The sequence below is a fragment of the Oncorhynchus masou genome, chromosome 2, assembly GCF_036934945.1.
Source record: "Oncorhynchus masou masou isolate Uvic2021 chromosome 2, UVic_Omas_1.1, whole genome shotgun sequence".
In the NCBI taxonomy this organism is placed as follows: Eukaryota; Metazoa; Chordata; class Actinopteri; order Salmoniformes; family Salmonidae; genus Oncorhynchus; species Oncorhynchus masou.
The window spans coordinates 826,190-838,689 of NC_088213.1; the positions used below are offsets into that span (position 1 = coordinate 826,190).

Here is a 12,500-nt window from a genome sequence, read left to right on the forward strand (position 1 = left end):
ATAAACGAGGCCCAGGGTACAGGATGTTTTATAAACGAGGCCCCAGGGTACAGGATGTTTTATAAACGAGGCCCCAGGGTACAGGATGTTTTATAAACGAGGCCCCAGGGTACAGGAGGTTTCTTATAAGGCCCCCAGGGTACAGGATCTCATGAGGTACAGGATCTCAAGCGTGTCTTTATTTTCCAGATCAGGATTTGGGCTCGTAAACAGGCCATTGCTGAGGGCCAGGGAGATTACGCCCTCGAAAAAACTGGACCAATCCTGGAGTTCTTTGAAAACTACTACAGCTCAAGCTATCCTCTGACCAAATCAGGTAATACTCTTCCTCTCGGATTCCCTGTCTGTTGTTGAAGAGATTCTAATGGGTCCCACATGGCACCATATTCCCTTTGGAGTGACCCTACCTTTGACCAGGGCCCATAGGCCTCTAGGCTAAAGTAGTGCACTATATAGGGAATAGGACACCATTTGAGACTCACACCATTGTTAAGTGCTGTAATGGATGTGTCAGCTCCTTTATTCTGTAGACCAGATAGCTCTGCCTGACTTCAGTGCTGGAGCCATGGAGAACTGGGGTCTGATCACCTACAGAGAGACAGCCCTGCTCTACAACCCTGCCAGCTCGTCCAATGGAGACAAAGAGTGGATCGCTACGGTCATCTCTCATGAACTGGCTCACATGGTCTGTATTACAGTCAATACTACAATATACTGAGAGGCTGTATTACAGTCAATACTATAATATACTGAGAGGCTGCTGCTGGCTGCCTGGTCTGTATTACAGTAAATACTATAATATACTGAGAGGCTGTATTACAGTCAATACTATAATATACTGAGAGGCTGTATTACAGTCAATACTATAATATACTGAGAGGCTGCAGCTGGCTGCCTGGTCTGTATTACAGTCAATACTATAATATACTGAGAGGCTGTATTACAGTCAATACTATAATATACTGAGAGGCTGTATTACAGTCAATACTATAATATACTGAGAGGCTGTATTACAGTCAATGCTATAATATACTGAGAGGCTGTATTACAGTCAATACTATACTATATTGAGATAAAACAGCTGGCTCCCCTGCTCTGTATTACAGTCAATACTATAATATACTGAGAGGCTGTATTACAGTCAATACTATAATATACTGAGAGGCTGTATTACAGTCAATACTATAATATACTGAGAGGATGCAGCTGGCTGCCTGGTCTGTATTACAATCAATACTATAATATACTGAGAGGCTGTATTACAGTCAATACTATAATATACTGAGAGGCTGCAGCTGGCTGCCTGCGTCCTGTCCCTCTCTGCACCCTGTGTCCCTCTCTGCACCCTGTGTCCCTCTCTGCACCCTGTGTCCCTCTCTGCACCCTCTGTACCTCTCTGCACCATGTGACTGTCTCTGCACCCTGTGTCCCAATATAATCCTCTGCACCCTGTGTCCCTCTCTGCACCCTGTGTCCCTCTCTGCACCCTGTGTCCCTCTCTGCACCCTGTGTCCCTCTCTGCACCCTCTGTCCCTCTCTGCACCATGTGACTGTCTCTGCACCCTGTGTCCCTCTCTGCACCCTGTGTCCCTCTCTGCACCCTGTGTCCCTCTCTGCACCCTGTGTCCCTCTCTGCACCCTGTGTCCTCTCTGCACCCTGTGTCCCTCTCTGCACCCTGTGTCCCTCTCTGCACCCTGTGTCCTCTCTGCACCCTGTGTCCCTCTCTGCACCCTGTGTCCCTCTATGCCGCTGTCTGAATAAGGTGTATGTGTCCACAGTGGTTTGGTAACCTGGTGACCATGAAGTGGTGGAATGACCTGTGGCTCTTGAGGGTTTTGCCTCCTACGTCTCGTATCTGGGGGCCAACTCTGCTGAACCCACGTGGAGCGTAGTGAGTCTTTCTTTTCATCATATCTGAGTGACTCCTAACTTGACTTGAGATAAAACATGTACATTACAACTTGAACTGTTGCACAGCTCTCCAAATATACCTTTTCTCAGGGATTTAACCCACAAAGAAATCAGCTCTCCAAATATACCTTTTCTCAAGGATTTAACCCACAAAGAAATCTGCTCTCCAAATTCCATCTGCCGGTACAAGTGAACGGTTAAAAGCGAAGGCCTGATGTCTCCACAGACAGACCTGATAGTGCTGAAGGAGGTGCACGGGGCGATGTCTGTAGACGCGCTGGCCTCCTCTCACCCTCTCTCTGCTAAGGAGGAAGACATCATGAGGCCTGCACAGATCAGTGAACTGTTTGACACCATCACCTACAGCAAGGTATGCTTCTAATCACACCTCTTACTGGCAAACTACTGGCTTCACAGCATGCCACATTAGCTGGGTCAAAATCACCTGGGTCAAAGCCACCTGGGTCAAAATCACCTGGGTCAGAATCACCTGGGTCAAAATCACCTGGGTCAAAATCACCTGGGTCAGAATCACCTGGGTCAAAATCACCATGGTCAGAATCACCTGGGTCAAAATCATCTTTGTCAAAATTACCAGGGTCAAAATCACCTGGGTCAAAATAACCAGGGTCAAAATCACCAGGGTCAGAATCACCAGGGTCAAATTCACCTGGGTCAAAATCATCACCTGGGTCAAAATCACCTGGGTCAGAATCACCAGGGTCAAAATCACCTGGGTCAAAATCATCTGGGTTTTAGTCAACTTGAAATAAAATAATCGGAATTACTTTGAAATAGCAAATGTCACATGTCCTCAAGGAAATTAAATGATCTTCTGTCTGCATTTCTCTTAGGGATTTTGATTCAGGCGAGCGCGGCAGACTGGGCCATGACAAGTCAAAGGTTTTATTTCTTATATCCTGTGTTCTCTTCCTCCTAGGGAGCTGCAGTTCTGAGGATGCTGTCTGAGTTCTTGACAGAGCCGGTATTCGCCCGAGGACTTAGTGTGAGTAATGTTTATGTACATGGCGAATTACTATATTTTGTTCCACATCATTTTGTGTAGATATATATGCACTGCTCAACAAAATAAAGGGAACACTAAAATAACACATCCTAGATCTGAATGAATTAAATATTCTTATTAAATACTTTTTTTTTACATAGTTGAATGTGCTGACAACAAAATCACGCAGAAATTGTCAATGGAAATCAAATTTATCAACCCAGGGAGGTCTGGATTTGGAGTCACACTCAAAATGTAAGTGGAAAACCACACTACAGGCTGATCCAACTTTGATGTAATGTCCTTAATAAAACAAGTCAAAATGAGGTTCAGTAGTATGTGTGGCCTCCACGTGCCTGTATGACCTCCCTACAACACCTGGGCATGCTCCTGATGAGGTGGCGGATGGTCCCCTGAGGGATCTCCTCCCAGACCTGGACTAAAGCATCCGCCAACTCCTGGACAGTCTGTGGTTGTTGGATGGAGCAAGAAATGATGTCCCAGATGTCTCAATCGGATTCAGGTCTGGGGAACGTGCAGGCCAGTCCATAGCATCAATGCCTTCCTCTTGCAGGAACTGCTGACACACTCCAGCCACATGAGGTCTAGCATTGTCTTGCATTAGGAGGAATCCAGGGCCAACCGCACCAGCATATGGTCTCACAAGGGATCTGAGGATCTCATCTTGGTACCTAATGGCAGTCAGTCTATCTCTTGGGAGCACATGGAGGGCTGTGCGGCCGTGACTGACCCACCGCCAAACCAGTCATGCTGGAGGATGTTGCAGGCAGCAGAACGTTCTCCACGGCGTCTCCAAACTGTGTCACGTCTGTCACGTGCTCAGTGTGAACCTGCTTTCATCCCGCGAAGAGCACAGATGGGCACAATCTTGGTGTTCTCTGGCAAATGTCAAACGTCCTGCACGGTGTTGGGCTGTAACACAACCCCCACCTGTGGGCGTCGGGCCCTCATACCACCCTCATGGAGTCTGTTTCTGACGTTTGAGCAGACACATGCACATTTGTGGCCTGCTGGGTCATTTTGCAGGGCTCTTGCAGTGCTCCTCTTGCTCCTCCTTGCACAAGGTGGAGGTAGCGGTCTTGCTGCTGGGTTGTTGCCCTCCTACGGCCTCCTCCACATCTCCTGATCTACTGGCCTGTCTCCTGGTAGCGCCTCCATGCTCTGGACACTACGCTGGCAGACACAGCAAACCTTCTTGCCACAGCTCGCATTGATGTGCCATCCTGGATGAGCTGCACTACCTGAGCCACTTGTGTGGGTTGGACTCCGACTCACTAGAGTCATTCAAATAAAAACATCAGCCAGGAAGCATAGGAACTGAGAAGTGGTCTGTGGTCACCACCTGCAGAACCACTCCTTTATTGGGGGTGTCTTGCTAAATGCCTATAATTTCCACCTGTTGTCTATTCCATTTGCACAACAGCATGTGAAATTTATTGTCAATCAGTGTTGCTTCTTAAGTGGACAGTTTGATTTTACAGAAGTGTGATTGACTTGGAGTTACACTGTGTTGTTTAATAAGTGTTCCCTTTATTTTTTGAGCAGTGTATATATATATATATATATATATATATATATATATATATATATATATATATATATATATATATATATATATATATATATATATGAGTGACACATATAAAGTGAGAACTTACAGTTATGAATATATCTGCTCCCTGAAGGAGGGATGAAGTATAACATGCTATGGGGAATCAACGACCAATCACATTCACCTGAAGAAAACTAAAAACACACCCAATGGGCCAATGAATGTAGAGCCCGCCCTCAGAAGCCACACCTTCCTGGCTATGACACCGGAGCTCGCAGTCATTTCAAATCAAATCCAAATCAAATTTTATTGGTCCATACACATATTTAGTAGATGTTATTGGCCCATACACATATTTAGCAGATGTTATTGGTCCATACACATATTTAGCAGATTATTGAACTCACGTCGGTAGCCATGAAGTGCTTTGAAAAGTTGGTCGTGGCTCACATCAACAACATCATCCCATACACCCTGGACCCAATCCAGTTCGCATACCATCCCAACAGATCCACAGATGACACATCTCTATTACACTCCACACTGCCCTCACCCACCTGGACAAAAGGAACACCTATGTGAGAATGCTGTTCATTTACTACAGTTCAGCGTTCAACACCATAGTGCCCCACAAGCTCATCACATAGTTCAGGACCCTGGGAATGAACACCTCCCTCCGCAACTTGATTCTGGACTTCCTGACGGGCCGCCCCCAGGTGGTAAGGGTGGGTAACAACACTTCTGCCATGCTGATCCTCAACACCTAAGTCCAACACCATCATTAAGTTTTCTGATGACACAACAGTGGTAGGCCTGATCACAGACAACGATGAGACAGCCTATAGGGAGGAGGTCAGAGAACTGGCCATGTGGTGCCAGGACAGCAACCTCTCCCTCAATGTGAGCAAGACAAAGGAGACGATCGTGGACGACAGGAAATGGACATCGATGGGGCTGTAGTGGAGCGGGTCGAGCATTTCAAGTTCGCCTGTGACACCGTAGGCCCTTGACTCATGCCGGCCGTGGCCGGGAGACCCATGAGGCAACGTACAATTGGCCCTGCGTCGTCCGAGTTAGGGGAGGGTTTGACTGGCCGGGATGTCTTTGTCCCATTGCGTTGTAGTGACTCCCGTGGCGGGCCAGGCACGCTGACACGGTCCCCAGGTGTAGTGACTCCCGTGGCGGGCCAGGCACGCTGACACGGTCCCCAGGTGTAGTGACTCCCGTGGCGGGCCAGGCACGCTGACACGGTCCCCAGGTGTAGTGACTCCCGTGGCGGGCCGGGCACGCTGACACGGTCCCCAGGTGTAGTGACTCCCGTGGCGGGCCAGGCACGCTGACACGGTCCCCAGGTGTAGTGACTCCCGTGGCGGGCCAGGCACGCTGACACGGTCCCCAGGTGTAGTGACTCCCGTGGCGGGCCAGGCACGCTGACACGGTCCCCAGGTGTAGTGACTCCCGTGGCGGGCCAGGCACGCTGACACGGTCCCCAGGTGAGGTGTAGTGACTCCCGTGGCGGGCCAGGCACGCTGACACGGTCCCCAGGTGTAGTGACTCCCGTGGCGGGCCAGGCACGCTGACACGGTCCCCAGGTGTAGTGACTCCCGTGGCGGGCCAGGCACGCTGACACGGTCCCCAGGTGTAGTGACTCCGTGGCGGGCCAGGCGCTGACACGGTCCCCAGGTGTAGTGACTCCCGTGGCGGGCCAGGCGCGCTGACACGGTCCCCAGGTGTAGTGACTCCCGTGGCGGGCCAGGCGCTGACACGGTCCCCAGGTGTAGTGACTCCCGTGGCGGGCCAGAGCACGGGACACGGTCCCCAGGTGTAGTGACTCCCGTGGCGGGCCAGGCACGCTGGCCACGGTCCCCAGGTGTAGTGACTCCCGTGGCCGGGCCAGCACGCTGACACGGTCCCCAGGTGTAGTGACTCCCGTGGCGGGCCAGGCGCGCTGACACGGTCCCCAGGTGTAGTGACTCCCGTGGCGGGCCAGGCGCGCTGACACGGTCCCCAGGTGTAGTGACTCCCGTGGCGGGCCAGGCGCGCTGACACGGTCCCCAGGTGTAGTGACTCCGTGGCGGGCCAGGCACGCTGACACGGTCCCCAGGTGTAGTGACTCCGTGGCGGGCCAGGCGCGCTGACACGGTCCCCAGGTGTAGTGACTCCCGTGGCGGGTCCCCAGGCAGTGACTCCCGTGGCGGGCCAGGACGCACGGTCCCCAGGTGTAGTGACTCCCGTGGCGGGCCAGGCACGCTGACACGGTCCCCAGGTGTAGTGACTCCCGTGGCCCCGGGCCAGGCACGCTGACACGGTCCCCAGGTGTAGTGACTCCCGTGTTGGGCCAGGCACGCTGACACGGTCCCCAGGTGTAGTGACTCCCGTGGCGGGCCAGGCACGCTGACACGGTCCCCAGGTGTAGTGACTCCCGTGGCGGGCCAGGCACGCTGACACGGTCCCCAGGTGTATGGAGTTTCCTCCGACAGAAAATCATTTTTTTTGTGGAAGGGTATAATTTGTATGTATAAAATGTATAATTGTAATAGGTTTAAGTGACTCCCGTGGCAGGACATGTTGTTTATCCCCATGTATTTACGTCGGGCCAGGCTTCTGGCACGGGGGATGCTGGTGCGGATGCTGGCACGCTGACACGGTCCCGGGTGAGTGACTTCAGGGAGACGGAAACGGCCCGATGTACTTGGCCTGATTCTGGGCAGTCATTCATTTTGATTCTGGGCCGAGTCGGACACCCGATTCCGGGCCGATTCAATCAGTTCCCCCGGAAGAGGGCAGCTTCTGGGCAGATTCCTCATTGCTCGCTGGGTACTCTCTCCCCACTAACAGACAGCTGCGTCGGAGCCGAATCCAGTAGTTTTTGTAAATTGTGTGACACGGTCTCCTTCAGGCGAGCTGAAAAGCGGAGATTGAGTAAATGAACGTTATAGCCAGGAAGGTGGGCTTCCGAGGCTTTGCATTCATTGTCCCATTGGGCATGTCTTTGTTTTCTTCAGGTGAATGTGATTGGTCGTTCACTCCCCATGGTGTCATCTCAGACCGCTGCGCCACTCGGGAGCCCCATGGCACTGCATCTCAGTGCTAGGTTCAAATCCAGGCTGTATCACAACTGGCTGTGATTGAGAGTACCATAGGGCAGAGTACAATTGGCCCAGCGTCATCCGGGTTTGGCCTGTGTAGGCCGTCATTGAAAATAACTGACTTGCCTAGTTAAATAAAGGTTAAATAAATGATTATACAGAGTGACCGACTGAAAGAGAAGTGATTTGATATTTTGAAGCTGAAATGTGACCTGATCTCTCCACAGACGTATCTGAATACATTCAAGTACAGCAACACGGTTTACCAGGACCTCTGGAAGCACCTGCAGATGGTAATACATGATCCTGGTCATAATGTTAACCTTCATATACCTGGCCCATTATTCATTAATTTGATTCATATACCTGGCCCATTATTCATTAACGGCCCGATTCATATACCTGGCCCATTATTCATTAACGGCCCGATTCATATACCTGGCCCATTATTTATTACGGGCGATTCATATACCTGGCCCATTATTCATTAACAGCCCGATTCATATACCTGGCCCATTATTCATTAACTTGACCCGATTCATATACCTGGCCCATTATTTATTAACGGCCCGATTCATATACCTGGCCCATTATTCATTAACGGCCCGATTCATATACCTGGCCCATTATTCATTAACGCCCGATTCATATACCTGGCCCATTATTCATTAATGACCCGATTCATATACCTGGCCCATTATTCATTAACTGACCCGATTCATATACCTGGCCCATTATTCATTAACGACCGATTCATATACCTGGCCCATTATTCATTAATGGCCCGATTCATTACCTGGCCCATTATTCATTATGGGCCCGATTCATATACCTGGCCCATTATTCATTAGCGACCCGATTCATATACCTGGCCTATTATTCATTAACGACCGATTCATATACCTGGCCCATTATTCATTAATGACCGATTCATATACCTGGCCCATTATTCATTAACGACCCGATTCATATACCTGGCCCATTATTCATTAACGGCCCGATTCATATACCTGGCCCATTATTCATTAACGGCCCGATTCATATACCTGGCCCATTATTCATTAATGACCCGATTCATATACCTGGCCCATTATTCATTGTGACCGATTCATATACCTGGCCCATTATTCATTAACGACCCGATTCTTTTACCTGGCCCATTATTCATTAACGGACCGATTCATATACCTGGCCCATTATTCATTAACGACCCGATTCATATACCTGGCCCATTATTCATTAATGACCCGATTCATATACCTGGCCCATTATTCATTAACGACCCGATTCATATACCTGGCCCATTATTCATTAATGGCCCGATTCATTTACCTGGCCCATTATTCATTAACGGACCCGATTCATATACCTGGCCCATTATTCATTACCCGATTCCCGATTCATTAATATACTTGGCCTATTATTCATTAAGCCGACCCGATTCATATACCTGGCCCATTATTCATTAATGACCGATTCATATACCTGGCCCATTATTCATTACGACCGATTCATATACCTGGCCCATTATTCATTAATGACCCGATTCATATACCTGGCCCATTATTCATTAACGACCCGATTCATATACCTGGCCCATTATTCATTAACGGCCCGATTCATATACCTGGCCCATTATTCATTAATGACCCGATTCATATACCTGGCCTATTATTCATTAACGACCCGATTCATATACCTGGCCCATTATTCATTAACGACCCGATTCATATACCTGGCCCATTATTCATTAACGGACCGATTCATATACCTGGCCCATTATTCATTAATGACCGATTCATATACCTGGCCCATTATTCATTAATGACCCGATTCATATACCTGGCCTATTATTCATTAACGACCCGATTCATATACCTGGCCCATTATTCATTAATGACCCGATTCATATACCTGGCCCATTATTCATTAACGGACCGATTCATATACCTGGCCCATTATTCATTAACGGCCCGATTCATATACCTGGCCCATTATTCATTAACGACCCGATTCATATACCTGGCCCATTATTCATTAACGACCCGATTCATATACCTGGCCCATTATTCATTAACGACCGATTCATATACCTGGCCCATTATTCATTAACGACCCGATTCATATACCTGGCCCATTATTCATTAACGACCTGATTCATATACCTGGCCCATTATTCATTAACGGCCCGATTCATATACCTGGCCCATTATTCATTAACGACCCGATTCATATACCTGGCCCATTATTCATTAACGACCCGATTCATATACCTGGCCCATTATTCATTAACGACCCGATTCATATACCTGGCCCATTATTCATTAACGACCTGATTCATATACCTGGCCCATTATTCATTAACGGCCCGATTCATATACCTGGCCCATTATTCATTAACGGCCCGATTCATATACCTGGCCCATTATTCATTAACTGCCCGATTCATATACCTGGCCCATTATTCATTAACGGCCTGATTCAGACTGAGGAAATGTATGTATTTCCTTCTCAATAGCTGGTGTTCAGACATACCTTATGAAAGTGCGTAACGGGTTCTGCAGGCGTGCTTCCCTTGCGCTGCTGAATACATTTAAATCAACTGTTGCTAAAACATCCCACTTGCTGGCTAGCAGATTTTCTCGTGGAGTTTTCATTCAATAGGGTTTCCAGTACATTTATCCTAAACCATCCCTTTAAATACGGAGTGCATTTAATTTTGTGGACTCACTAGACTACATTAAGGGAATGGGTTCAGAATACATGGGTTACTGAAGGAAAGCCAGCTATGACTCTTAGCCCCTGTTTCAGGACCAACTAGTATATTTAAAATACTCTGATCTGTGGTTATTTAGGGTTGGAAAATATTTATGAATCATCCTGAAAGTTGTCATATTCAAGTTAATGAGATATTTGAAGGTGGAAAGACATGTTCAATAGGGGGTTGAACATATAAAACTAGCCAAATAACACTCACTAATCTTGGAACTGTAGGACAAAGGTACAGTCATTGTGAACCTGTAGTTTGAGTTTCCATAATGATTCAAATAGGTACAGTCATTGTGAACCTGTAGTTTGAGTTTCCATAATGATTCAAATAGGTACAGTCATTGTGAACCTGTAGTTTGAGTTTCCATAATGATTCAAATAGGTACAGTCATTGTGAACCTGTAGTTTGAGTTTCCATAATGATTCAAATAGGTACAGTCATTGTGAACCTGTAGTTTGAGTTTCCATAATGATTCAAATAGGTACAGTCATTGTGAACCTGTAGTTTGAGTTTACATAATGATTCAAATAGGTACAGTAATTGTGAACCTGTAGTTTGAGTTTCCATAATGATTCAAATAGGTACAGTCATTGTGAACCTGTAGTTTGAGTTTACATAATGATTCAAATACGTACAGTCATTGTGAACCTGTAGTTTGAGTTTACATAATGATTCAAATAGGTACAGTCATTGTGAACCTGTAGTCTGAGTTTCCATAATGATTCAAATAGGTACAGTCATTGTGAACCTGTAGTTTGAGTTTCCATAATGATTCAAATAGGTACAGTCATTGTGAACAGTACGCTGGGCTCCACGTTTACACTGCCACATGCAGTCTGCGTTTACATAATGATTCCAATAGGCTACATGTCCCAAATTATTAGACAATGTTAGTCTGATATGATCCACTAGCGACGCAGGAACAACTACACGGACATGACAAAGGAAGGAAAGGTCAATGGAATGTAAGGAAACTAACACTACAGTTATAAATGTAAGGAAACTAACACTACAGTTATAAATGTAAGGAGACTAACACTACAGTTATAAATGTAAGGAGACTAACACTACAGTCATAAATGTAAGGAAACTAACACTACAGTCATAAATGTAAGGAGACTAACACTACAGTTATAAATGTAAGGAAACTAACACTACAGTTATAAATGTAAGGAGACTAACACTACAGTTATAAATGTAAGGAGACTAACACTACAGTCATAAATGTAAGGAGACTAACACTACAGTTATAAATGTTAGGAGACTAACACTACAGTCATAAATGTAAGGAGACTAACACTACAGTTATAAATGTAAGGAAACTAACACTACAGTCATAAATGTAAGGAAACTAACACTACAGTTATAAATGTTAGGAGACTAACACTACAGTCATAAATGTAAGGAGACTAACACTACAGTTATAAATGTAAGGAAACTAACACTACAGTTATAAATGTAAGGAAACTAACACTACAGTTATAAATGCAAGGAGACTAACACTACAGTCATAAATGTAAGGAAACTAACACTACAGTTATAAATGTTAGGAAACTAACACTACAGTTATAAATGTAAGGAGACTAACACTACAGTTATAAATGTAAGGAAACTAACACTACAGTTATAAATGTAAGGAGACTAACACTACAGTCATAAATGTAAGGAAACTGGGTTCAGCCCTACAGAAGACTATAGCTTGGGTTCAGCCCAACAGAAGACTATAGCTTGGGTTCAGCCCTACAGAAGACTATAGCTTGGGTTCGGCCCTACAGAAGACTATAGCTTGGGTTCAGCCCTACAGAAGACTATAGCTTGGGTTCAGCCCTACAGAAGACTATAGCTTGGGTTCAGCCCAACAGAAGACTATAGCTTGGGTTCAGCCCTACAGAAGACTATAGCTTGGGTTCAGCCCTACAGAAGACTATAGCTTGGGTTCAGCCCAACAGAAGACTATAGCTTGGGTTCAGCCCTACAGAAGACTATAGCTTGGGTTCAGCCCTACAGAAGACTATAGCTTGGGTTCAGCCCAACAGAAGACTATAGCTTGGGTTCAGCCCAACAGAAGACTATAGCTTGGGTTCAGCCCTACAGAAGACTATAGCTTGGGTTCGGCCCTACAGAAGACTATAGCTTGGGTTCAGCCCTAC

General features: G+C 46.7%; 1 protein-coding gene across 1 annotated transcript in view; it reads left to right on the forward strand.

The window, feature by feature from the left end:
- The first annotated feature begins 54 nt into the window (after positions 1 to 54).
- Positions 55 to 12,500, forward strand: part of LOC135552086 (aminopeptidase N-like) — a 47,771-nt gene continuing 35,325 nt past the window's right edge. The window contains 8 exon segments of the mRNA XM_064983486.1: positions 55 to 78; positions 190 to 316; positions 531 to 685; positions 1,780 to 1,825; positions 1,828 to 1,892; positions 2,139 to 2,282; positions 2,853 to 2,918; positions 7,808 to 7,873. Coding sequence (XP_064839558.1) covers positions 55 to 78; positions 190 to 316; positions 531 to 685; positions 1,780 to 1,825; positions 1,828 to 1,892; positions 2,139 to 2,282; positions 2,853 to 2,918; positions 7,808 to 7,873 — 693 coding nt within the window.